The sequence below is a fragment of the Jaculus jaculus genome, chromosome 3 (assembly GCF_020740685.1).
Source record: "Jaculus jaculus isolate mJacJac1 chromosome 3, mJacJac1.mat.Y.cur, whole genome shotgun sequence".
Taxonomy (NCBI): Eukaryota; Metazoa; Chordata; class Mammalia; order Rodentia; family Dipodidae; genus Jaculus; species Jaculus jaculus.
This window is the reverse complement of record NC_059104.1, coordinates 166,981,588-167,007,622: the sequence shown is the minus strand read 5'-3', so window position 1 is coordinate 167,007,622 and position 26,035 is coordinate 166,981,588. Positions and strand designations below refer to the sequence as shown.

General features: G+C 40.3%; 1 protein-coding gene and 1 non-coding gene across 3 annotated transcripts in view; both read left to right on the top strand.

Annotated features, from left to right (window-relative positions):
* Positions 1-26,035, top strand: part of Uvrag (UV radiation resistance associated) — a 365,773-nt gene that overhangs the window by 206,144 nt on the left and 133,594 nt on the right. For both annotated transcript variants that reach the window (XM_045145963.1, XM_004656260.3), the window contains 3 exons: positions 111-198; positions 1,856-1,916; positions 9,353-9,518. In XM_045145963.1, the coding sequence (XP_045001898.1) occupies positions 111-198; positions 1,856-1,916; positions 9,353-9,518 (315 nt within the window). The remainder of the gene's footprint in view (positions 1-110; positions 199-1,855; positions 1,917-9,352; positions 9,519-26,035) is intronic.
* On the top strand, positions 507-610 carry LOC123459740. The gene has a single exon (XR_006636488.1). It is a non-coding gene; the product is annotated as a U6 spliceosomal RNA (small nuclear RNA).

Sequence of the window (26,035 nt, the reverse complement as noted above, 5' to 3'; positions counted from 1 at the left end):
CTCTTGCAGACCATTCCATCTTCCTCTGCATAAATCATGTGATAATAATGTCATAAAGTGTACAAACGAGATTTTTTTTCACAAGCGTCCTTCTCTTTTTTCCTCTCTAGAGAACTCTTTCTGAAGACAAATGCTCAGTTGACAGTTCGTTGCAGGCAGTTACTCTCTGAGCTTTCCTACATTTACCCTATTGATTTGGTAAGTTTCAAATGTCTGGAAAGACGTTTATTTTTGAAAATGTTATTCCCACTAAATTTCCTGTCGATGAAAAATTCATTGCTCTATTCTTAACCATAGGCTCTGTCTTGATTCAGGAGGTAGTATCTTTTGATGTGTATAATGATGATATATACATATATATACATATACAAATCCTTTGGTGGTAAGATTTTTCATCATCGAAAAGAGTGCCAAATTACTTCTGGTTTCTTTAGAATCTTGTGACGCAGCCAGGCTACCTCTTGTCTGTGGCGCAGGCGTGTGAGTTACTGTACGAGCCTGGTCACGTGCTCACGCGCACAGCATGGACACTCACGCTGGAACAATACCAAGACTAGCATGGACCCTGTACAAGGATGGCACACAAATTTGTGAAATGTTCAATGTTTTTCCCCAGGTTTAATCCCCGGCACCCACTTAAAAAGCCAGGTGTAGCTACACATGTCTGTAATCTCAGTGCTGAGAGGGACAGAGATAGAGGAGTCTCTGAGGCTCCCTGGGCAGCTAGTCTCACCAGAAATAGCAAGTTCCAGATTCAGTGAGAGACTCTGTCTCAAAGAAATAAGAGGAGATGCAGAAATTGAGAGAGCTGAACACCTGAAGCTCTCCCCTGGCCGTCACAGGCATGTGTACAGGTCACGTGTGTCTTCACATATACACACAACACCAAAAAAAAAAACCCCATAAGTGCAATTTACCTGTACTTATTGGTACTCATTAGGTATTCCTTGATTAGCCATCAGGATATTACACTTTGAATGTAGTTTCTTAGAATGAATACAAAAGTAATAAAACTCTCTAGATGCCTTAGTGGTTAAGGTGCTTGCCTGTGAATCTCAAGGACCCAAGTTCCACTTCCCAGGACCCATGTAAACTAGACATCCAAGGTGGCACATGCATCTGGATGGAGTTCATTTGCAACTGCTAGAGGCCCTAGTGCACCAATTATCTCTCTATATATCTGCCTTTTTCTCTCAAATAAATAAAAATAAAATATTTTTTTAAAAGAAGTAATACAACTGATTAGGGTTACTTTTTAGAAAACCAAATCTGCTAGGTTTGATATTTCTCTTGTTAATGAAAATTTATTTAAAAGACTAATTTGTCACTTTCAAGTAAATAAATAAAAATAAACAAAATTTTAAAAATATTTTAAAATTAACTAAAGAAAAGACTAGTTTTCTGAGCAAAAGCTAATAGGATTTGAATTTCTCAAATCTTGTCAAATCATTCATGGATATGGAATAGCCAGATATTTTTTCTTTTTCTTTTTTGAGTATGAGAACTTGCTAGGTAGCCTAAAATGATTCTTGAGTTCCTAATGCTCCTGATCCTCCTGCCTCTCCCTCCCAAGTTCTGGGATTATAGGAATGTGCTACCACCCCTGGCTCGAAGATTGTGTTAGGATGTTAACTTTCCATGCCTTTTTCCTTGGGCATGATGTTTTAAATGATTTTACTGTAGAACATTTCAAGTGTTTCTCAGTGCAGGAAGTCACCATGGTGAATTGTCATGCGCTTGTCTCTTCACGCAGCTCTGACAGACACTGTCTGGAGTCCCTGACAGCGTCACCCTTCAGTCCACCTTGGCCTGGTGTCATATAAGAACTAATTCCATTGTTTGGTTAAATTTACAGAATGAGCATAAGGATTACTTTGTATGTGGTGTCAAGTTGCCTAATTCTGAGGACTTCCAAGGTATTTGATTCTCTTTTTTGCTTCCAAAGATTGGGGATATGTAATATACAGAAACAGAGTAATGTTAAAATGTCGGAGGCCTATTGCTTTGTTCAAAAGGGATTCTTTTGGCCCTTCCCAGTTGGAAGTATGTAAAATCCAACTCCCTTATGAAAAATACTTGGCTTAATTATGGGAAAATAATTATTTAGGCTTATCCTTGAAATGTAAAAGAAAATCATTTTTAAATGGATTTTAACCAGATCAAAGAATTTAAAATAACTCCCTCTCCATTTGAGTTGATTGCTTAATGAAAATTTTCATGTATGCTTGGGAGCAGAAATACAGCAAGAAATAATACACTGCATTATTTATAGTCATGTAGCTGCTCACCTGAAAAATACTTAAAATTTTAATCTTGTGATATTTCTACTACAATAGGTTTAATTTGTTAGCTGTCTTTTTTGCCCTCTTTCACATTAGGTGTTACAGAATAAGATTTGAACTAATTTCTATATTCCTAAAAAAAAGCCTCATTTTTCCTAATCCCTTGGTTCCCCCTCTATAAACCATATAGTTTAGCACAAGTCGTTCCACCTCTGAGTGAATTTACTAATCAGTCTTACATGATTGTTTTGAGAGTTGGGATATTCCAATATCTAGAAGCATGACATTTTACTTTACCTTTACTAGTTATAAAAGCAAAGGAAGCCCCCGAGGAAGTGGGGTTCCTCACTTGCTTGGGATGACAAAACTAGTGAGCTGCGTAGCTGGGCTGCGTCCTTTCCTCCTCCAGTCATTAAAAAGAAATCACTGAATACCTACATGCCAGGCCTGTGATGGGAGATAGAATTATTGAAAAAGCAAACACGTTCTGTTCTTTCATGGAGCCTGCAGCCTTACTGAAAGAGACAGCTAATAAAACAGGGCCGTTGGTGTTTGCCAAATATTTTTATGAGACAGTGTGCTCTCAGAAATAAGACAACCTACTATCAATAATGCAGCTAGGGAAGAGCTTTCTAAGAAAAGCCATTTAACAGAACATTCGAGGGCTAGAAGAGCCATGGGGAGAAGAGCATTCCTGGGCCGGAGGGCAGTAAGTGTCAAGGTGAGGGGGAGGATGCATAGGCTTGGCATACATGAAAACACTCAGGGCCGGAGGTATGGGGGAGATAACTTGCATCTTAGGCAAAGCATGTACTCTCCTAGCTTCATTTCTTTACCTGAATAATAAAAAAAAAAGTTAATGTAGCTCATTTTGTGATGATTGAATGAGATGATATTTGAAAGAACTTTTCCTGTAGGAAGTACTCACTAAATATAATATGAATAGTTGCAAAGGAGAAATGGACAGGCCAAGGCTGGGTCAGACCTGTGTGACTGGAGGGGTAGTGAGCAAGGGGCAAGAGTTACCTTAGAGAAGGACGGACGGACGGATTGTGGGGCCTCAAAGTGGTTTCTTTGTAATTCTTTGTAATCCTCATTGAGGTGGGAGATGCCTGCAGGGCTTGTGGGGACATGGCAGGGGCTGAGCGGTGCCTTCACGTGGCTGCCAATTGCGGATGATCTGGTGGGAGCACGAGGGGAAATGGGGGTGACTTTAATTCACTCAGTAGGGTCTCTTGATTCTATTTTTATTTTCTTGGATGTGCCTCATATTCTACTTTTTTAAAGCTTTCTTTCATAGCTATCTGCACCTAGAAAGCCCAGTCAGCCAAGTGAATTCTCCCTATACTGTATAAACAGTGTACCCTTTCAGCAGAGTTGCTGAAGAATAAAATGAGATGAAATAATGTTTCATTTACTGTAAGATGCCATTCAACCCTTTTGTCCCTAGGAACCAGACACTTAAGAGCATGAATAGTACTGGACTTCAGAATTTCTGTTACTGCGCTTCACAACACTTCCGTGGAGGAACTATTTCAGCTGCCCTGTATTTGCTTGTAATTTATTGTGCCAGGGGCAGATCCAGCCTCAAGGAGATCGTAGCTCTAGGGAAGGCATCACATTTGTAATCGAACTAATAAAGAGATATGAATTGAATCCAGAGTCTCTGTTAGGCACCTAGAAGGGTTTACCAAGTAGCACCAGTCAGTTCTGTCAGGAGGGAATCCGGCCAAACTTCTCCTAGAAGCAGAGGGTGCCTGAGCTGGTGTAAGAGGTGACTCGTGTTCACTGTTGAAAGACAAGTGTGGGAAGATGAGCTAAGGTGGGTGAGTAGAAATGTAGTAACATTAGTCAGGCATGGTGGTGCAGGCCCCAAATCCCAGCATTTGGGAGATGGAGGCAGGAGAATCAGGAGTTCAAGGCCTGTCTAAAAAAGAAAAAACGAGCCGGGTGTGGTGGCGCATGCCTTTAATCCCAGTGCTTGGGAGGCAGAGGTAGGAGGATTCCCATGAGTTCGAGGCCACCCTGATGATACAGAATGAATTCCAGATCAGCCTGGGCTGGAGTGAGACCCTACCTCCAAAAACAAACAAATGAACAAAAAAATGAAAGAAAGAAAAAGATGGGAAGAAAGGAGAAGAGGAAGGAAGGAAAGAAGGGAGGGAGGGAAGAAAAGAAATATAGTTGCATGGAAGGTCATGCATAATGTTATACTTTAATTCTTTTTTGAAATATATTATTTTATTTATTTGACAGAGAAAGAGGGGGAGAGAGAGAGAGAGAGAGAGAGAGAGAGAGAGAGAGAGAGAGAGAGACACAGAGGGAGAGAGAGAGAGAGAGGGAGAGAATGGGTGTGCCAGGGTCTCCAGCCATTGCAAACAAACTCCAGATGCACGCACCCCCTTGCTTATCTGGCTAACATGGGTCCTGGGGAATTGAACCTGGGTCCTTTGGCTTTGTAGGCAAGTGCCTTAACTGCTAAGCCATCCCTTCAGCCCTCACTTTAATTCTTAAAAAGGAGAATTCCTGTTATGAACCGAGAACTCTAGAAGATAAGAAATTTGAGGCTCAGAGAGATTAATTCATTTTCCAGGCATTCCTGTTGTCCAGTGGTAAGGCTAACGTTCTCACTGATTTGCTAGTTCTAAGGTTCCTATTCCTACATGATGGCGTTTTCTTTCTTGCTTTTGATGATAACCTCTCCTGAGCCTCTGAGAACTTCTTAGCATCCTATGTAGCAGCTGCATCCTGGGATGCTCTAGAGAGGGATGTCAAACTGGGTTTTCCATAATGTTCAAGAGGCTTCGCTGGGTAGGCTTTACAAAGCTACATACATGAGTTGATGTTATATGGGAACCTCCCCCATGGGGCTCCAGCACTCATTGTGGTTTTTTACATGTTTAAGTTATTATGAGAGTGTGCCAAAGAGACATGGGAGAGAAGTGTCCAGCATTGACTGAGACATTTAGCTAAAAAAAAAAAAGAAGTGCATGTGTGTGTTTTTAAGTAATGCATAACACAAGAGCCTTTTGTGGCAACGAGACCCAGATTTCCCTGTGTGTCTGTGTCCCTTTATGCAGGCATGGTTTCTTGGAAAGGAGAGTCTGTATGTCAAACAGTGTCTCATTGAGAACATGGAATGATTCCACAGATGCAGTGTCAGTGATTAGAGTCTTAAAAACACTTTGTCCTGTGTGGATCAGTGGGTGCTTGGTTCCTTAACAAATCTGCTGCCTCAGTGATGGGGAAGGCAGGGTGGTAAGAGCTCTTAGATCACTTCTTTTACTTGGGTGCATATAGTTTGTCCAGCATATAAAGCAAAGGAGCATTTGGATTAGTTTATAATATTTTGTGGCCATTGTGTTTATGGACTTTCGAATTATAAAAATTACACAAAAGCCATGGCCTTGAGTGGCTTCTTATCTTGAAAATATATATATATTGATTGTGTGGAAACCACAGCTTTTGTTTCGTGTTTAAGCCCCTTAAAACATTTTCTGAATCAGTATCTTTTCCACATACCCAAGTCCTGTAGCTCATTCCACTCTTCCCTAGACCTTACTCTCCCCCTGCAATTTCTTCTCACCAACCAGAGTATCATCTGTGGCCTGTGACCCTAGTGCAGCACATGAAGCAAACCTCCACTCTGCGTTAGGTGTTACAGACGTCACTAATGCTTACTGGAAAGCACACCCCAGAGAACCATGTTTTGGCTTTGGCAGGTAAAAAGTCTTTCAGATCTTGGAATGCTGGAACTTTAAACCTTTTGGTTTTTAGCTAAAGTGATTGGCAACAGAATGTGACATCTGAGGTTGCATGGCCTGCAATAGCCATAATTAACCACATGAGCTCACATGTTCCCAGTGGGGGTTCAGCGGTCTTGGGGCGATGAAAGTGACTTCCCTACCAGGAGGTGGTTTTCCTTTTGAGGGTATTGGAATACCCTTGGGCCCTGTAATTCTTCACCCGAGGTCCTTTTAAAATACTTTTTAATATAAGGCTTCAATATTGGAAATCCAACACCACCGTGTTAACTGCGAGGCTGTGATGGAGCACTATGGCCTGGAAGGGGAAATAAGGTGTAGGGTGTTTAATAGGTGGAGCAGGAGTCTTGTGGCAACAATGGTGTGAATAACCTGAATCAAAACTGATGGCCAGTATAATACCATTTAATGTCAGTGTTTGCTATTTCCTTTTTTAAAAAATTTCTGTGCATAGGCTTCTTTTAGAGATGACCTTTTAAAAATATATTTTATGTATTTATTTGAGGGAGAGAAAGGGAGAGAGGGAGAGAACGGGCATGCCAGGGCATCCAGCCACTGCAAACAAACTCTAGACGCATGCTCCTTGTGCATCTGGCTTATGTGGGTCCTGGAGAATTGAACCAGGATCCTTTGGCTTTGCAGGCAAGCGCCTTAACCACTAAGCCATCTGTCCAGCCCCTCTTAGAGATGACTTTTAATGCTTAACTTTAAAATTGTTTTGTTTGAAGCAAAATTGTTTTGTTCACTTGAGGAGGGGTGATGTTGGACCAGTCTTTTAACAAATTTGTATATGTAGTCTCAAAATATGCAAGGCAGTTTTCACCATTACCCTTTTAGTTATGTATGTATGTATGCATGTATGTATGTATGTATATATAAATAAAAGGAAATGCTCAGGTTTTAGCATTGGATAGATCTTTTCAAACATTCATAGTTTGTATTTAATGAGTTTGGAAGGCTAATTAAGAGACTTGCTTTTTGGAAGTTTCCAAGTCCTTTCCTTCAGGTCAGACAGAAAGAGAAAAGCTTAGCATTAAGAACATATAGGGAAGTCTCACCCGGGCATAGAGGTGGTGTTTGTCACTCTGGGGCCTTTTCCTCCGATTCCTCTCTCTTCAAAAGAAAGTCCTTTTATTCCAAGGAGTATTTTTGTTGTTGTTGTTTTATTGAGGCAGGGTCTCACTCTAGCCCAGACTGACCTGGAATTCACTATGTAGTCTCAGGCTGGTCTCGAACTCACAGTGATCCTTCTACCTCTGCCTCCCAAGTGCTGGGATTGAAGGTGTGCATCCCCATGCTTGGCCCAAGAAGTACTTTGAAATTGGTAGCTCTGTTCTTTCTAGAAGGCAAAAGACAGGGTTGAGCAACCTGCAAAAGACCTCGCAGACCTGCATGTAACTCGACGTAGGTATCTTGGGAGCAGTATTCTGAGGTGTCCACACAAGTCTCCCGCTCCCTCCATTGCTCACAGCCTTTACCTGTGTGACTTTGACCAAGCAGTGCCACCCGGTTGTCATTTTTCTCATCAGTGAATCAATAGTGTCAGACTAGGTGGCATCGGTGGTTCCTCTTTGCTGTGGTATTGTGGGATACGGGGTTTGGAAGTTGAAGAACTCTCAGTCTCCACGGTTGTATGGTGTGCATGTTTCTGCAGAGGCAAGGAGCAGTAGTAATCAAGGGATTTGGGTGTACTGGCCGAGGAAGATACGGTTTCTAAAAATAATGAGGATGCTAGTTAGTGTAGTCAGATGAAACGTATGTTCCTTAAGTTTTTTTGTTTTTTTTTTCTTCATGAGATTGCTTTGAGGGGCAGCAAACATTGGCTAAGAAGCTGTTTTCTCTCAAGCGTGACACAAATCATCAGGGACCCTGGGACTTTTTTAATAGGCTCTTTTTGTTACTAAAAAAATGTGAAGAAACTAAGGTGTACATTCTAGGATTTCCAGTTACAAAATGAGTAAATGCTAGTTTAACAATAAAGTTCTGAGGCAGGATGGTAGAGTGGATAAGGGCAGAGGGTTTGGTGTAAGGCCAATTTATTTACCAGCTCTGTAACTTTGGACAGTTCTTTCATTGTTGAGCCTTGGTTTCTTGATGTGTAAAAGGAATGAGACTGTACTTTAAAGGAGCACAGTTTAATAACTGCTGGATGAATGAATGACAGAAAGCACTGCTAAGACAATTCCAGGCAGAAGAAGAATGTTTAATAGTAAAAGTTACTTATTTTTTACTGGATGATCAAAGAGAAACCAAGAATCTGTTAGCGTGCTCAAGGGTGGAGAACGCACTGAGGAATGGAGAGCTGGAGTGGCATTCCTGCCCTAAGAAGCTAGTGCTTAAATGATGAACCACTAGAAGGAAGAGTGTGAAAACTATTATTGATAATGGAAGCTGAAGGTATCCCGAGGAGTCTGGAAATAGTCAAGCTCTGGTCCTCTCAGGTGCTTCATTGCTGCTTCCCTTGGCAGCCAGGGTAGTCCAAGTTGCATGTTAAATCTTTCAGTGTGTGTGCACCACTTTCAAGACATTTCAGGAAGAGTGTATACCAAGCAATTTCATTTTCCTTCCTTCTTAAGGATGTTTAAAACTTTGTTTTGCATTACTCTAAGTACCTGAATCACCATTTATCACCACATAGGAGAACTATGGATGGTAAATTTAAAATGTAACTATTTTCCACTTTTTTAAAGCTAGATGCTTATGTTTGACTGTATGGCACAAGCATTTGTGCCTATAGTTACTTCCTCCGAAATTACATTAGTAGGATTGAGTGTAAGCAATATGGTTTCTGATCTTTTGCTTACACTATTGAAAGTGTTTTCCCCTCTCTTCATTCCATCTCAAGACTTCACACCTAACTATGTGGCTCTGCCTTTATAAATACCAAAAATATAGCCCACAATGCTATGTTAGGGTATTTCACTCCACTTCAAAATAATGTTATATAGTGTTAGAACTATTTTGTGTAGAAAGAATAAAATCTAGAATGTCTTCATATCTTGTAATAGATTTACGTATTAATGTCCCCTTTAGAATAATGGGAAATAAAGTAATGAATATTTGGATACACTAAGAATTCTTAAGATGCCTATCAACTGTAAACCTTAGTACAATAAATTGGGAAATCATTTTAAGAATAGTTAATAGGTGAAATTTCAAGTTTTTGTCATGTGTTTAGATTTGTATAGATTCATACAGTTTAAATAAGTTATTATTTTATTGACCACATATTTTTATAAGACCTCTTCATGGCTACATTTATAAGGTAAATAGTTGTTTTCTTTTCCTCTGCTTTTGAATTTACAGCAAAAGATGATGGAAGCATTGCTGTTGCCCTTGGTTACACTGCACATTTGGTCTCCATGATTTCCTTTTTCCTTCAAGTGCCCCTCAGATATCCTATAATTCACAAGGGATCTAGATCAACAATCAAAGATAATATCAATGACAAGCTGACTGAAAAGGAAAGAGAGTAAGTGTCTTTTTTAAAAAAATGTTTTTAAAATCATACCAATATGAAATATGGGTAAAAACATTAGCATATTGAAATTTTAAAGTATGATCTAAATCATGACAATTTTTATGTAACCTTTGAAAAGTACACCATTCCTTTTAAATAAAATGTAGTTATTCACGTAGGTTTTAATGGTTGAACTCCTCTATTTACAGAATTGTTAATGCTATCAAAATTAACTCAAATGTGACCTGCTTTCCTTTTACTTTGAAAGGACAAACGACATATGCTCTGGAAATACTCATGTAATACTTGCTGTCTATCACTCAAGAAATGAAATGGTTAAAAGGTTTGTCCAAGAACAAGAAAAGGATAAAAGCCTAACAGCAGATTGAATGTGGCTAAAATATACTGAAAAATAGGTCAGTGGAAAATATAGATGATCCCTGACTATGGTGGCTTGACTTGGAACTTTCTGACTTTACAACGGTGCAGAAGTGATTTGTATTCAGTTGGAACCAGACTTGGGATTTGAATTATAGTGTGTTCCCAAGGTGGCAGTGTCTGGAACTTGCCTGTACAGTGCTGAGTAGTAGCAGTGAGCTGTAAGTGCCAGTCACTCGTGTTCAAGAGTAGCAAGCATAATGCACAGGCACTAAGTTGCTAAGCCCTGATGCTCAGTAGGTGATGTACATTAAATGCATTTTCAACTTAAGATAATTTGTTTTTCTTCTTTGTTTGAGATGGGCTTTTGTGGTGTCACTCCGTGTGGCTTTGAGCTTACTACACAGCCCAGACTGACCTTCAACAGTGATTCTCCAACCTCTCACATACTAAGATTACAGATATGCACCACCACACCCAGCTCGACTTGTGGTATTTTCAATTTATGGTATTTTTTATCAAACACAACTCCACTGTAAATTGTGATGCATCTGTATCTCGGCCAATAAACAAAGAGCAGTAAGAATGTAGCATCAAGCCGGGGGTGGTGGTGCACGCCTTTAATCCCAGCACATGGGAGGCAGAGGTAGGAGGATTGTTGTGAGTTCAAAGCCAGCCTGACACTACATAGTCCAGGTCAGCTGGGCTGGTGAGACCCTTCCTTTAGAAAACCAAAAATAAAAGAAGAAGGCAGAAGTAGGAGGACTACTGTGAGTTTCAGGCCAGCCTGAGACTACATACTGCATTCCAGGTCAGCCTTGGCAAGAGTGAGATACTATGTGGAAAAACAAACAAACAAACAAACAAACAAAAAAGAAGCATTGAGAAAAGCAATGAATGTTCACAGCACAGTCAAAATATCTAATATGCACATGATTATATTTACAGGTGAAAAGGCATAAGGTGAACATAATATCAAGAGATGATTGAGAAATTTTCACACTTAACCAAAGACATGGAGCTATAAATTCATAAAGCACTAAATGCAAAATAAAATAACTACCAAAAGAAAAGGCATAAAACTCAACTTTGAATATTAAGCTCAGAGATAAAAGGCATGCTAGTATTGGAAGTTTATAGACTGAAAGCTGAATTTTCAACAGGAAAGGGAGAGCTGGAAAGTGATGTGACATTTTGACATAATGAAAGAAAATACTGCCAGCTCTTAATTCTATGTTCTGTGAATAGGCAAGGGCACAACCAAGGCATTTCAGACCTTCAAAGTGGGAAAACTGACCCCAGCAAACCCACAGTGACAGAGTAAAAATACTCTCCCAGTCAGGCACAGTAGCACACATCTGAAACCGGAGCCATGCCCGGCGACCTGCTTCCTTCAGTTAGGCTCCACCTCCTAACCATCCATTGAGCTCTGAACTCATTGATGGACTAATCCATTGATGAGGTTAGTACCCTCGTGATCCAGTTACCTCTCAATAGAACCGACTGGGAACCAAGCCCTCAATGCATAAGCTTTTGGGGGAACATTTCATATCCAAACCATAATACTACCTGTGAACATGACTTCAAAGCATAGACAAAAAAACACCATGGAGCTACATGGAAATATTTTCTCTCATTAACTATTATTTTGTAAATGTATATAAATTATGTTACTATATATAATATCATGAGGGAAAAAACCTATTACCAAAAATGGTTTTATTAGAAGGCCAAAGAATCGGTATGGAAAATATTTGACAAATATAATTAGTGAACTAGATCTTAGTGTGTGTGTATATATATGTATGTGTATATATATGTATGTGTATATATATGTAAATATATACATTGTTCCATAAGGTTACAGGAGATACAGTCTTCTCTAGTATAGTACATATGGACTATTTCCCCAAATTAGTTATTCTTGCCCTAAAATTTTTCAAAAGATTGAGATAATTCAAAATATGTTTACTGACTGTGATAAATAACACCACAGTATTATTATATTAGACCAGCATTCAGGAGAAAGGAGGGGGAGGATCAGGAGTCCAAGGCCAGTGTCAGTTATGTTGCAGTTGTGTTTGAGGCCAGCCTAGTCTGAGATCCTATCTGTAAAGACAAACCCAAACAAACAGAAGAACCCAGAAGCCACGCTGGGTTAAAGGAACAGGCACACAAAATGTTCTAGGCAAGTCATTCTCATTCTGGCTATACGTCAAAGTCATGGAGAGCTTTTAAAGTTGAGCTCGTAACCCCTAGATTTCTGGCCCCTGATTGAGTTAATCGACACCTACACTCTGGGTGTCTGTTAAAAGCTTCACAAGTGGTCTAATTGAGAACCACGTTGCGAATTAAAAGGATGTTGTTTCTGTGGCATGAGGAGATGAAGTTATCTCCTGGCCCACTTAGGAGACTGCAAGCAGTTTAGCGTCACTGCACTTAGAGGTGACGTGGGATGTGGAGAAGGAAGATCATAGCACTGTACCCCCCTCAGTACCCGAGTGTTCCACCCACAGTTGGGGGCTCCACATCTGTAGATTCAGCCAACACTGCATTAGAAATATGTGGTGGGGGAGGGGAGCCGTTGTGTCTGCGCTGAACATATACAACTTTTTTCTTATTATTTCTCAAGCAGCACAGTATAACGACTACTCAGCCAACATGTAAATCGTGCTGCTGCCTTTACATACAGTTGCTTGAGTAGTCATTTTCAGTTCTTCTGAGCATATACCTGTGAATGGAGGCACTGAGTCCTGTGGTAGCAAGCATGTAGGCTTTGTAAGTAACTTGGAGATGATGTGACCCACAGAGGATGTGTGTAGGCCGTACGCAGACACCATACTGTTTATATGAGAGACTTGAACATCGTGGTTTCAGTCGTTTAGGAAAGGAGGTGGGAACCAACCCCTCTCACGTTAAGGGGTGTCTGTGTCTGTGGAACAATGGAACAGTGTCAGCTAGGGAGCACAGGACTAGTTAGATCAGCGCCTTTTCCTGATGCTGTGGTTGACCTGAGCCAAGTATTCTTTTCTGTTTGACAAGCATAAGAAATTGAACGGGAGCCTATATTGTGTGTGTTTGATGAAGAGCCACATGGGTTGCTTTCTTGGATTACATTTCTAAAATACATCGATGTGAGATGCACATAGCATAAAATTCAAGATTTTAGGTGTATAACTTAGTGGAATTTAGTTCATTGGCAGTGTTGCGCAGCCAGCACATCTACAGTTCAAAAGCATTTTCATCACCTCAAAGAAAACCCCACACCCATTAAGCAGTTACCCCCCGCCCCTTAGTCCCTGGCAACCACCATCTATTTTCTGTCTCTCTGGATTCTCCTGTTCTGGATACTTTATATAAATGGAACCATACAGTATGTGACCTTTTTGTTCCTGGCTTCTTTCACTTAGCATAATGTTTTCAATATGTATCCATGTTGTAGAATAATCAGTATTTCATTCATTTTTATGGTCCAGTAATCTTCCATTGAGAGTGTATACCACACTTTGTTTATTCATTCATCTCTCCATGGACATCTGGCTTATTTCTACCTTGTGGCTCTTGTGAACAGGGTTGCTATGGATATTTACGCACAGTTGTTAGAGTGCCCCTTTTCTTCAGTTCTTTGGGGCATTGACCTACCTGTGAAGTTGCTGAGTCATAGGGTCATTGGGCGTTGAGGATCCACCAAATGGTTTTCCCTGTCAGTTGTACCACTTCGCACTCCCAGGTGGGAAGTTATATCTTTGTGGTTTGCTTTTTTTTTTTTTTCTTATGTAATAGTGATTTTTTTTTTTCGAGGTAGGGTCTCTGGAATTCACTATGTAGTCTCAGGGTGGCCTCAAACTCAACGGTGATCCTCCTACCTCTGCCTCCCGAGTGCTGGGATTCAAGGCGTGCGCCACCACGCCCGGCATGTTTGAATTTTTTTCTTGTTCTTCCTAACCATGTGTGTATCTTCTTTGGTGAAAGGTCTGTTTCCTAATTGAGTTATTTTGTCTTTTTGTTGTTGAGTTGTAAAACTCCCTTGTGTATTAGACCCTTATCAGATAACTGAATTTGCTTTTATTATATAGGTTATTTTTATAGTGAAGGCCAAAAATTAAGGTTAATATCATAATGCCTTGACATATGGTCAAGGAGGAGGGCTTCCAGTGGCTCCTCATTTCAGTTTCCTGCCAGCTGGAGATTCATTGACAGAACCAATCCCATGCAACATCTAGAAGCAGGCATTACCTCTGTCTTTTGATGTTACAAAGGCTGTGTCTTAAACACAAAAAATATCGAGTCTGTTTATAGTACTATACCAAAAAACAAAACTGGACACTGGGTAATTTATGAATAATAGGAATTTGTTCCTCACAGTTCTAGAGGCTGGCAAGCTCAAGATCAAGGTGCTGACGTTCTCTATGTCTAGTGAGGCCTGCTTTCGCTGCTTCCAAAATCATCCCCTAGTATTGCAGCATCCAGAAGGGAGAAGTGCTGTGTTCTTATATAGTGCTTGGGACAGGTGTGCAGAGGAGCCATAATTCCTCTGTCAGGCTCTTTTGTACTGCCATTAATCCACTCACCAGAACACAGTCTTGTGTCCTAAACACTTTCCAAAGACTCCACGCCCTTGCCCCATCACCACTGGATTGAGATAAAGTTTCAAATGCATTTCTATCGTGACATACTGGTTGTTTACTCTTTCCCAAGTACAACCTCTGTGCATGGCATGTGGTGCCCTGTTCCTCAGGGGTATGAAGAACTGCATCTGTCCAGCGTCAGACATGTCCAGAGTGCCAGGACAGGAAGTTCCCACCAATGGAGTGAGGAGAAACAATTGGACTAGGTGCTTCACATCTTTTATAATGTTCTTTGATGCATAAATAAAAGTGTTTACTTTTGATGTTCTATTTGTCTTTTTGTTGTTTTTAGTGCTTTTAGTGTTAATATCTAAAATCCACTGCTGAATCAAAGGTTATAAAGATTTAGTCTTGCTTTTATAAACTAGTTTTTTTGTTTTTGTTTTTGTTTTTGTTTTTTTGAGGTAGGGTTTTACTCTAGTCCAGGCTGACCTGGGTCTCACTATGTAGTCTCAGGGTGGCCTTGAACTCAAGACATTCCTCCTACCTCTGCCTCCCAAGTGCTGGGATTAAAGGCGTGCGCTATCACGCCCAGCTCTTATAAACTAGTCTTATACTTTGTGCTTATACTTAGGTGCTTCTTCCATTCTGAGTTAATTTTTATATTTAGTATGTAGAAGAGACTTTTCCCCTTGAATGGTCTTGGCACCCTTGTGAAAAAAATCAACTGGCCGTGGATTATTCCCAAACTCCTCTCTGTTCCAGTAGTTAATATGTCTATTCTTATGCCAGTACCATAATAAGATTTGAAATTGAGACATGTAAGTACTCCAACTTTGTTCTTTTCAATATTGTTTTGGCTCTTCAGGGTCTCTTGCCATTCCATATGACTTTGAGGATCAGCTTTTCCGTTTCTGAAGAAGAGAAACGCCACTGTGACTCGGATAGGGACTATATTGAACTCCGAGATTACTTGGAGTGGCATTGCCTTCTCAAGGTAACGCTTAGGTTGTCTTTCCATGGGTTTAGGACTGATTCAGTTCTTCATAGCAGTATTGAGCAAGGTTTGTACCTCCTTGGTTTAGCGTATTCCTGTCGTTTTTACTGTTTTACTGCTTTCTTAATTTCTCTCACAGATTGTTTGGATTTTCTGTACATTGGATCATTCTGTGAATATAAAAAAGGTTTTATTTCTGTCCAATTTGGATTCTTTGTTTTTGTTTTGTTTTTCTTACCTAATTGTTCTGGCTAGAACTTAAAATATTGAATGACAGTGATGAAAGCAGGCGTTTTTGTCTTTCCCTCATTTCAAGGAGAGTGCGTCTTAGTCTTCCATCATTGACTATGCTGCTCTTTCATAAGGCCCTTAATCATGTTCAGGAAGTTCCTTTCCAGCCCTCGTTTCTGAGTGTTTTTTATCATGAAAGGATGTTGGATTTTGGATTTTGTCATATGCTCCTTATTTAAAAAAATGAGGTGATCAAGTGGTTATATCCCTTTCTTCTGTTCATGTGGTGTATAACATTGACTGGTTTTTGTATGTTGAATCCCCCTTGCATTTTTAGGAAAATCCCACTTGGTCATGGTCTGCAATCATTTTAACATGTTATAAGATTTGGTTTGCTAGTGTTTTGTTGACAGTTTTGCATTTGTACTTAGGCATTAGTCTGTTATTACCTGTTGGTGATATATGTTGTCTGAGGTTAAAATTAGTGTAATACTAGCCTGGCCTCATAAAGTGAAGAAGGAATTATTCCTTAATCAAATGTTTGGAAGAGTCTGAAGATTCCTATCCTTTCTAAAAAATGGCTGTTTAAATAATAATAATAATAATAATAATAATAATAATAATAATAATAAAATGGCTGTTTAAATTCATTGGTAGAGCCATCTGGCCTTGAATTTTTCTTTTGGGAAAATAAAAAAGTGTTTAGCTGGGTGTGGTGGTACACATCTTGCATCCTAACATTTGGGAGGCAGAGGCAGGAGGATTGTCATGAGTTTGAGGCCACCCTGAGACTATAGTGAATTCCAGGTCAGCCTGGGCTAGAGCAAGACCCTACTTTGAAAAACAAAAAAATAGGAAAAAAACCCCACAAAGTTTTAAAATCACTGATTTGAATTCTTTATTCATTAGATATCTACTCAGATTTTCTGTATATTACTATGTTGGAGTGTTTCTAAAGATATACCTATATCATCTAGGCTATATAGTTGGGAGTATTTCTTATAATTACTTTTATTTCTGTAATATGTGTAGTAGTGTTCTCACTTTTGTTTCTGATTTTAGTTATTTGCATTTTTTTCATAGTAATTTTAATTAAAGGTTTGTGTTGAAAATATATTTTTCTGCGAGAAAGAGAATAGGTACTCCAGGCCTCCAGCCACTGCAAATAAACTCCAGACACTTGCGCCACTTTGTGCATCTGGCTTTGCATGGGTAGAGGAGGATCAAATCTACTCAGACAGGGTTTGCAAGCAAAGGCATCTCCCTAGCCCTAAGAATTGACTTTTAGTTGTATTGATTCTGTTGCCTGTCTATTCTCTTTTATGTCTGTATTATTTCCTTTATTCTGCTAATTTTTGTTTTATTTTCTGTTCTTTTTCTAGTTTTTTAAGATGCAGAGCTTTTTTTATACATATAAATTTCCATATCACATATTTTGGATGTTGTATTTTTGTTTTCTTTCATTTCAATATGTTTTCTGATTTCCCTTGTGATTTCTTCATTAACCTATTGTTTAAGAGACCCATTGTTTAACTTTCATATTTTATTTTTTATTATATTTCTTTTTTTTTTTTTTTTGAGGTAGGGTTTCATTCTAGCCCAGCCCTGGAATTCACTATGTAATCTCAGGGTGGCCTGGAACTCAAGGCAATCCTCCTACCTCTGCCTCCCGAGTGCTGAGAGTAAAAGGTGTGTGCTGCCATGCCTGGATTTTATTATATTTAATATATAATATATTATCTATAATATATAATAATGTAATGTAGTATAGTATATATTATATATCACATATAATATTATATATTAATATATGATATATTTTATTTATGTTATTTTTGTTTACGAATTTTAGTTTGCCTTCCATTACTAATTCTCATATCATTCCATTGTGACAGAAGTTATTTTTATGATTTCAGTGTTTGTTTGTTTGTTTGTTTAATTTTTTTTTTATTTGAAGGAGGGAGAGAGAGAGAGAAAGACAGAAAGACAGAATGAGTACCCGAGGGCCTCCAGCCACTGAAAACAAATACCAGACTCATGTGCCACCTTGTGAATCTGGTTCATTTATGTGGGTCCTAGGGAGTTGAACCTGAGTCCTTTGGCTTTGCAGGCAAGTGTCTTAGCTTTGTTTGTTTTTTAAAAAATATTTATTTATTCACTTATTTTTATTTATTTGACAGAAAGAGAGAGAATGAGTGTGCCAGGGCCTCTAGCCACTGCAAACAATCTCCAGATGTGTGCGCCCCCTTGTGCATCTGGCTAACGTGGGTCCTGGAAAATCGAACCTGGGTCCTTTGGCTTTGCAGGCAAATGCCTTAACCACTAAGCCATTCCTCCAGCCCAGCTTGTTTGTTTTTTTTAAGTAAGACTCATTTTTTTGGCCTATCCTGGTGAATATTCCATGTGTACTGAAGAAATGCATATTCTGTGAGTCTGGTTGGTTTAGAGTATCATCAAGGCCTCTATTTGCATATTTGTCTTCTGTTGAGATGTTCTGTCCGTTATTGAAAGTAGCATAGTGAGCTCTCCAACCTTGATTGTGGGTGTTCGGTCTTCCTCCAGTTCTGTCAGTGTTTGGGTGTCTGTAGCTTGACGCATGTGTTTCTATGTTACCAGCTCTTGATGGACTGTCCCTTTTGTCAGTGTATGATGATTTGTTCCTCTTGTAACATTTTTTTTTTTTTACCTAAAAACAGACTTTCCATATATTAGTATAGATACCATAACTCTTTCAATTGCCATTTGCCTGGAATGTCTTTTCCATCTTTTCCCTTTGAACCTATTTATGCTTTGTTTGTTTGCTTTATTTTTAGAGACAGGTTCTCACATAGCCCAGGCTGATCTCAAATTCACTATGTAGCTAAGAATGACCTTGAACTTCTGATCCTTCTGGATCTACCTCCCAAGTGCTGAGATTACAGGCATGCTTCACCGTTCCCAGTTTGTGTGAACTGGGATGGAATCCAGGCCTTCATGTATAGCAAACAACCACTCTATCAACAACTGTATCCCTAGCCTTGAACCTATGTATTTCTTTGGCTCTAAAATGAGTCTTTTATGGGAAGATTATAGTTAGAGTGTGTTTTTTCTGTTTTTAAGTCCATTCTGCCAATTGTTCCTTTTGAGTAAAAGTTTATCTGCTTGTACTGGATGTAATTGTGGGGGAGAGCCTTCTGCGTTTTGCTGTTTGTCTTCTGTATTTTTTATACCCTTGTGTGCCTCATTTCCTCTGTGACTCCCCTCTTGTGCTTGATTTCTTGTACTGTAGCATTCCTTTTCTGCATATTTTAAAAGATCTCTTCTTAATTGTTAGTACAGAAGTTACAATTAACATCATATGGGACTAGGGATGTGGCTTAGTTGGTAGAGTGATTGCCCAGCATAGATGAACCTGGATTCCATCCCCAGTGTGCCACAAAACCAGGCATAGTGTCGCATGCCTGTGACCTAGCATGGGGAAGGAAGGGGTAGACATATAAGAGAATCAGAAGTTCAAGATCATCTTTGGCTGCTTGGTAAGTTTGAAGCCAGCCAACACTATATGAGACACAGTCTTACAGCCTAATATTTATAACAATCACATTGGAATTGATTTGCATATGACTTCAGCAGAATATTAGAACTCAGCTCCTCTACCCACACCTCTCACTTTGATGATGTTGCGGTCACAAATCACATGTTTATATATTATGAGCCCGTAGTGCTGCCTTTGCAGTGCCCTTGGTATGTATGCTTCGGCACTTTTGAGTGCTTTAATTTCTCAGAGAAACCTTCCCCAGTTTCTTCAAAGGGCCTGTGTGCTCTATTTGCTGTGGAGTGGGAACAGCATAGCTGCTTTTCAGCACTGAGTTCTGACCGTCATGGAAAGGCCTTGAGGTGCCCCAGACAGGCTAGAGTAGACGAACAGGCTTCTAGACTGAGGGCGGCGTGGGTCCCTCGGGAGCCAAAGGCTGCGGCTCGGAAGGCCTCAGTCCTACTGCTGAACTACGGAGACCAGGGTCAGCGTGAGGCAGAGCTCGCCTCCCGGTTTTGAGTTCCCTTTCTCTTGATATAATGCTCGTTTGGCTGATGTAAACCTTTGACTGTTTTCCAGAGTTTTGACAAAGTTGATTTTGACAATTTTTGCCTGATTTTTTTTTTTTTTTTACTGTTTCTCTGGAGGAGCAGGCCCTTGGAGTAAACCCCTCCGCCATCTTCGCTGACATCATCTGATTTGCTTAGTGATGAAAAACATTACTTATGAGGGGTGAAGGGACCCCTGGATGATTTTAAGCAGGAGAGACTACCATGACCAGATAGACTTGAGAAAGAGCACCCATGGTTTTATGAAGAATGGCCTTCTCCTCCCTGTGATCCTTCCTTAAGTTTCATATTATTAAAAATAAATGTCACTCCAGATTTTAACAATGTTTTACATGATAGTCTGACTTAAACTATGAATTATATAGAAAAATCACTTTGGGAGCCTAAAGGAGGGCTGTCCCTTGGAATGTTAAATATTCCTTCTTCATATTCCTTCTTCAGACTGACTGTACACTTTAATTTGTGAAAGAGCAACTTAACATTTGAGCAACACAGGCAGTCTGGGAAGGCCAGCTAGATGTGAGGTGGTTATGTTACCAGTTTTCACCGCGGCAGCCAGGAGAACCACAGGCCTTGCATTTTTGTGAATGAATTTTGTATTCTACTTCTGTCTTTCCCCTTTTGATGAAATACATTGTATTTTGTTGATTCAAGTATATACTTTGTTTTTTCGAGGTAGGGTCTCACTGTAGCTCAGGCTGACCTGGAATTCACTATGTAGTCTCAGGGTGGCCTCGAACTCATGGTGATCCTCCTACCTCTGCCTCTCAAGTGCTGAGATTAAAGATGTGCACCACCACGCCCAGCTTCAAGTATATACATTTTGACATCGTTAAAGTTGAAGTGCATCTTAAAAATAATAGCATGTTATGACATACTACGCAGTATCTTAGTGTTAACCTAAGTTAATGATGCATTTCAGAATTGATGTTTCAGAGTTTTATGAACTATTCCTTGTTTCAGCTGGTTTTGATGCATGTTTGTCAAAGCTTTCAAGTCCTTTTTAGAACAACATAGATGTACAAATCAAAACATAAGTAAAGAGACATTTATTGATTGTGCTTATTGATTGAATCAACTGGATAGATCTAGTATTCTATCCAGGGTCACTGGAAATCAGATTTGACATGGTTTTCTTTTCTCCTGAGTTTTCAGTGTTGATAATAACCTTTCCAGGGTACTATAATGGAATCAAGCCTTCATGGGAGATGGCAAATAGGAATTGAATGACTCGTTGGACAAATTACTGCTAATATAGGAGAGGTCTGGGAGTGCTCAGCCTGCCCTCTCTGACTGCATGCCTGTTGACACATGAGATAGGAGACTTCAGACTATTTATCCAGCTTTGCTGGGAGGGAAAAACTCACATTTCTTTCCTTTCTCTGGTCTATTGGAAGTGCGGGTGTGGAGTGGTGCCTCACATGTACATTGCCATTACTTGTACACCTGCGCATGGGAAGGGGACATTCTGAAGCTTTTCTGCACCTCACTGAGATGCAGACCACAGCACATGGAGGACTGCAGTGAGGCTCCAGCCGTAGGATCCTTGCACTTCCTTCACTGAAGACTGAAAAGCGGGTTTTCATTTTTGTGAAATGAATCTTACTGTCACTGTTGTGCTTCTTCGGTTGTCTGGGGGACGTTGTCTGAATGGATGCTGAAATGATTGTGGCGGCACAATCTAGCCGGCCAGAGCCTATGGCTTTTCAGGCTCTCAAAAGATGTCTGAAGGTGTTTTGTTTTTATTCTCAGATGGAGAAATAGGGCTCTGGGATAACTGGAAAGCACTTGAGGAACTTCCTGATCTCGCTCTGCACCAGAACTTCTCCAGTCTCTAAATGACGGGCAGGTGTTGGTTTTTTTTTTTTTTTTTTCCCCGTGGTAGAATTATTGGAACCTAGAGACCTGGGAATGCTGTTACTTCCATTTCCTTGACTTTGTACTTAAGTTCATTCCTAGGGGGATTGTGACCCAAACCCTCAGAGTTCCCTTCTGGCCTGATTGATTCTGATTTCCTTTTAGAGAAAGAATTTCTAAAGTACAAAAAAATTGTGATGCATTTGAACTCAAATACATTGAGCCAAGGTCACCCTTATTGCACGTGGACCTTAATTCTCATGAAAGTGGAGTGATCTGTTTTAATGAACGAGGTACCTACCACCTTTCTTTGACCAGGTTCGGAAGGAAGCCCCACACCCTATATCAGGAAGCTGACCAGATGCATCGTGTGGCTTGGGTCTTTTCTGTCCTTGCACCCACGTAGGCCTGTGTTCATAGAGCTTCTCTGTGAGCATAGCTTCATTCCACTTTGCCAGGTGAGAGGAAACAGGAATTTTCAGAGTAGAAGGAAGCATGTGGCTTCCCCCAGTCAAGTGCTTATCCCGACAATACTGACTTGGTGAATAAATGAATGAGATTTATTTTTCTGATGTCATCTTGTTGAAGCAGTTAAGACTACCTCTAACTTCATTTGTGTTAGTATGGCAAGCAGCTGGGATTTCATTGTTATAAAGCTTCATATTGAAAACATAAATGAAAATTCCAGAGCCCTAGCTTTTGGACTGCTATAATTCTGTCTGCTCATTTACATTACTGCTGCCTCAAGCATGCTTAAACACCTGTTGACAACATCAGTTACTAAGAATTATAGAGTCCTGGACTGGGAGATGGCTCATGGGCTCAAGTGCTTGCCACACAGGTTAGGATCCTCAGCACCATGTAGAAGCCAGGCATGGGGGCGTGCACCTGAATCCCGGTGCTGGGGAAGCAGAGTCAGAAGGATCCCTAGGGTTTGCTTGCTTGCTCTTCTAGCTGAACTGTCTAACTGAACTGGTGCAGTGTGAGCCCTGTCTTAAACATAAGGTGGAGCCAGGCGTGGTGTCAAATGCCTTTAATCCCAGCACTGGGGAGGCAGGGGTAGGAGGATCACCATGAGTTCAAGGCCACCCTGAGACTCCATAGTGAATTCCAGGTCAGCCTGGGCTAGAGGGAGACCCTACCTCAAAAACAAACAAAATAATAATAATAAAATTAAAAATAAGGTGGAGAGTGGCTGAGGAAGATACCCAACACAGATCTTGGACCTCCACGTGAGCACACCCCTACATGTGAATATGCAGACATGCACTCTCACACAAACAAAAATCACAGATTTCTCTCTATAAAAACTCTCAGCTTCTGTTTGTTAATCAAGTTGCTTTAATGCAGAAGGCTCAGAAAGGACTGCTATTTTCACCCAGTTAGCATCTGTTTACCCTCATGCATCCAGAGGGGTTTCATGAGCTCTGATCGGCCACCTTGTAGAAGGAGCAGCTCGCACACAATGCCTCGGCCTAACTGCCTTGGCTGTACTTTTCCACTCTCCTGCCATGTTCCTCTGAACTGGAGCGCTCCGTATGCCTTCCATCTTTCAGGCCACTGCCGTTGTTGCTCAGGTGCTGCCATTTCACGTCCTCAGTGGAGCCTGACCTCGGCCCTTTAACAGTGTGACGATCTGAGGCAATGGAAACGTGTCAACCAGAAGCTTTGATTTCCTAATTTTCAGAATGACTAATATTACTGAAATAGATGAAATGATTAGCTATTTCAGATTTTTCCATTTAATTAAAGAAATTTGACCTAAGTGGAGAAATCCCCAAACTTCTTCAGTTTAACTCCATTATAATTAGCTAATGTTACACCATGGAGCAGAACTAAAGATAAAAATATCCACAAAGGATTATAAATTTACTATGTTTTAGAACTAAACAGAATATTATATCATCTGATAAAAACCCTTCACTTTACAGATGGAAAACTGGAGTTGAGCAATGAAGAGAGGTCATACATGCAGTTAACTAGGCACTTTCTTGGATATGGCCCACTGACCATTGGCAAGCCCAGAAAATGTGCTTGCTGGTTCTGTGTGCAAGCATGTACGAGGTGGAAAAGTGTGTTTGTCAAAACAGGTCTGATCTGAGACTGGAATTCTCTTCCTATTGGAGAGAATGTTCCTTTGTGGAACGTGCTGTGATGCGAACCTCTGTAAATTAATCTGAGTCACCATGTTGGATTCTCACTGAAAATGTTAATGATTTACATCAAATTGATCATTTGGTGAACTTTTGGTTTTCCTCTGAAAGAAACAGTACAATACACCTACCTTTTCTTTCTCATTTGCCTCATTATTTAGACTTGGTATTTTTTTTTTTTCCGTTTTGTTTTTGTTTATTTCTAGTTACTTAGAGCTTTGGATTCCTGCTGACTTCTTTTACCACCAGGTAACTGTGGAACTGTTTCCTCTGAGCCCTGGTTCTCCTGGTATAACACCTCTACCACGTCCCTAGGTGGTTAGGAGGATAATGTGACATGCACAGTGTTACCAACAGATGATGCTTTGAAAAAATTCATAGCTATTAGCTGGGCATGGTGGCGCACACCTTTAATCCCAGGTAGGAGGATTACCCTCAGGTCACCCTGAGACTACATAGTGAATTTCAGGTCATTCTGGGCTAGGATGACACCCTACCTTGAAAAAACAAAACAAAAAATAAATAAATGAATGAATTCACAACTATTATATTCACTGAGCTTTGCAATAACAAGCCAGGCAGCCATGTAAGGTTTTATTAATTCTTTGTTTGTTTTGAGGGAGGGTCTCACTCTAGCTCAGGCTGACCTGGAATTCACTATGTAGTCTCAGGGTGGCCTCGAACTCACAATGATCCTCCTACCTCTGCCTCCCGAGTGCTGGGATTAAAGTCGGGCACCACCACACCCAGCTAGTTTTCATGAATTCTAATGATAGAAGGAAGGGTGGATCTCAGAAAACCTGGTTAACAAAAATTTTAAGTGCAACTGAATAATAAAGCACTCTATATTTCCTTCTGTAATAATGCTGTGAGGCACATCATCTTTAAATCAATGTTTTAAGTGCAAGCGACTGACTCGTGAGGCTGCTCAGAGTGCAGGGTAAGAACTATTTGAAAACTTCTCTTCAACTAGGAAATTTCTGCCTAAAGCTCAGTGAAAAGGGTTAAGTATCTACGTGGACAAAGCGCTGAGTGCGTGGTGAAACCTTCATCCTGACAAAGAATGCAGAGTACGTTCAAACTGAATAGTTCCCAGCTGGCCCGCTGCTAACTTTCTTAGTCTCCCCTGGATTCACAACCTATGCATCAATCAGTCAAGCTGGACAGTTAGTTGTTTCCAAACACATCACAGTATGTCTTCCATTGGTGCTCATTATCCATGCTCTTTCTCTTGCCTTTGTGACTTCCTTGGCCACATCTAGAGACAGTGCAGCTCTTCCGCCTCTGAAATGTACCTCCTGAGCTGCCGTCACTGGGGTTCTTACAGTCTACTGTAGCCCTTCGGTTTCACTATTTCAGAAGTGAAATGCATTTGCGTGCGTTCTTATTGAATTTCAACAACCACCCAGCTCAATTATACAAGTGGTGTGTTGTCTTCTTTTCTTTTTTGGAGATAGGGTATTACTATGTAGCCTGGCCAAGCTGGCCTAGAGCCAGTGGCCATCCTGTGTTTGCCTTCCAAGTGCTGGTACTATAGCGTGAATTGCCTCTCCTTGACCTTATCTGTTTTATTCTTATCTGAAATATTTTCTGCACAGAAACCACATTTTACTAGGTACTAAACTACGTTCATGCCTTGCAGAGAACCTTATATTATGTACATATTCAATAATTTTTTTTGAATTGCGTTAGGCAAAAGGGATGTTCAATCTTTGCAAATGCTATTAGGTAATCTGACACCCCACGCTGTGGCCCATAGATTTAACTCTAGATGCTCTGGCCAGGACAATTGTTATTTCACAAAGTCCCTTAGGACCAGGACAAGCTATTAACTTCTGTGCTTGTTGTAATCTGAGGTCCAGTGCCGATGGGGTTGTTGCACAAAGAGCATGTTTTAAAATGAGGAATCCCCATGGAAATTCAGGCAGGAGAGATCAGCATAATAAAAATGCAGAGGGTGGTTGCTGGGTGAGACAGGAAATGAGCACCTTGTGAAGATCTGGCATTCCAAGGAGAGAGGGGAAATATGGAAAATGAGTCAGAAGTAATTGTGCAGCTATTTCATTGCTGACACTTGGAGGTATATTGTCGTCTGCATCGTTTTTAATGAAGTGTGCTTTTATAGTGCTGATGTTATTATCTGGATGAGGAAGTCTTCTCAGGCATTATTGTCATCTCAGCTTTCTGCAACCAACTAAATGAAAATACAGTAATGTAATGGGACAGTGGGGTAAGAAAGAAAACCAGATGCCTCTGACATGT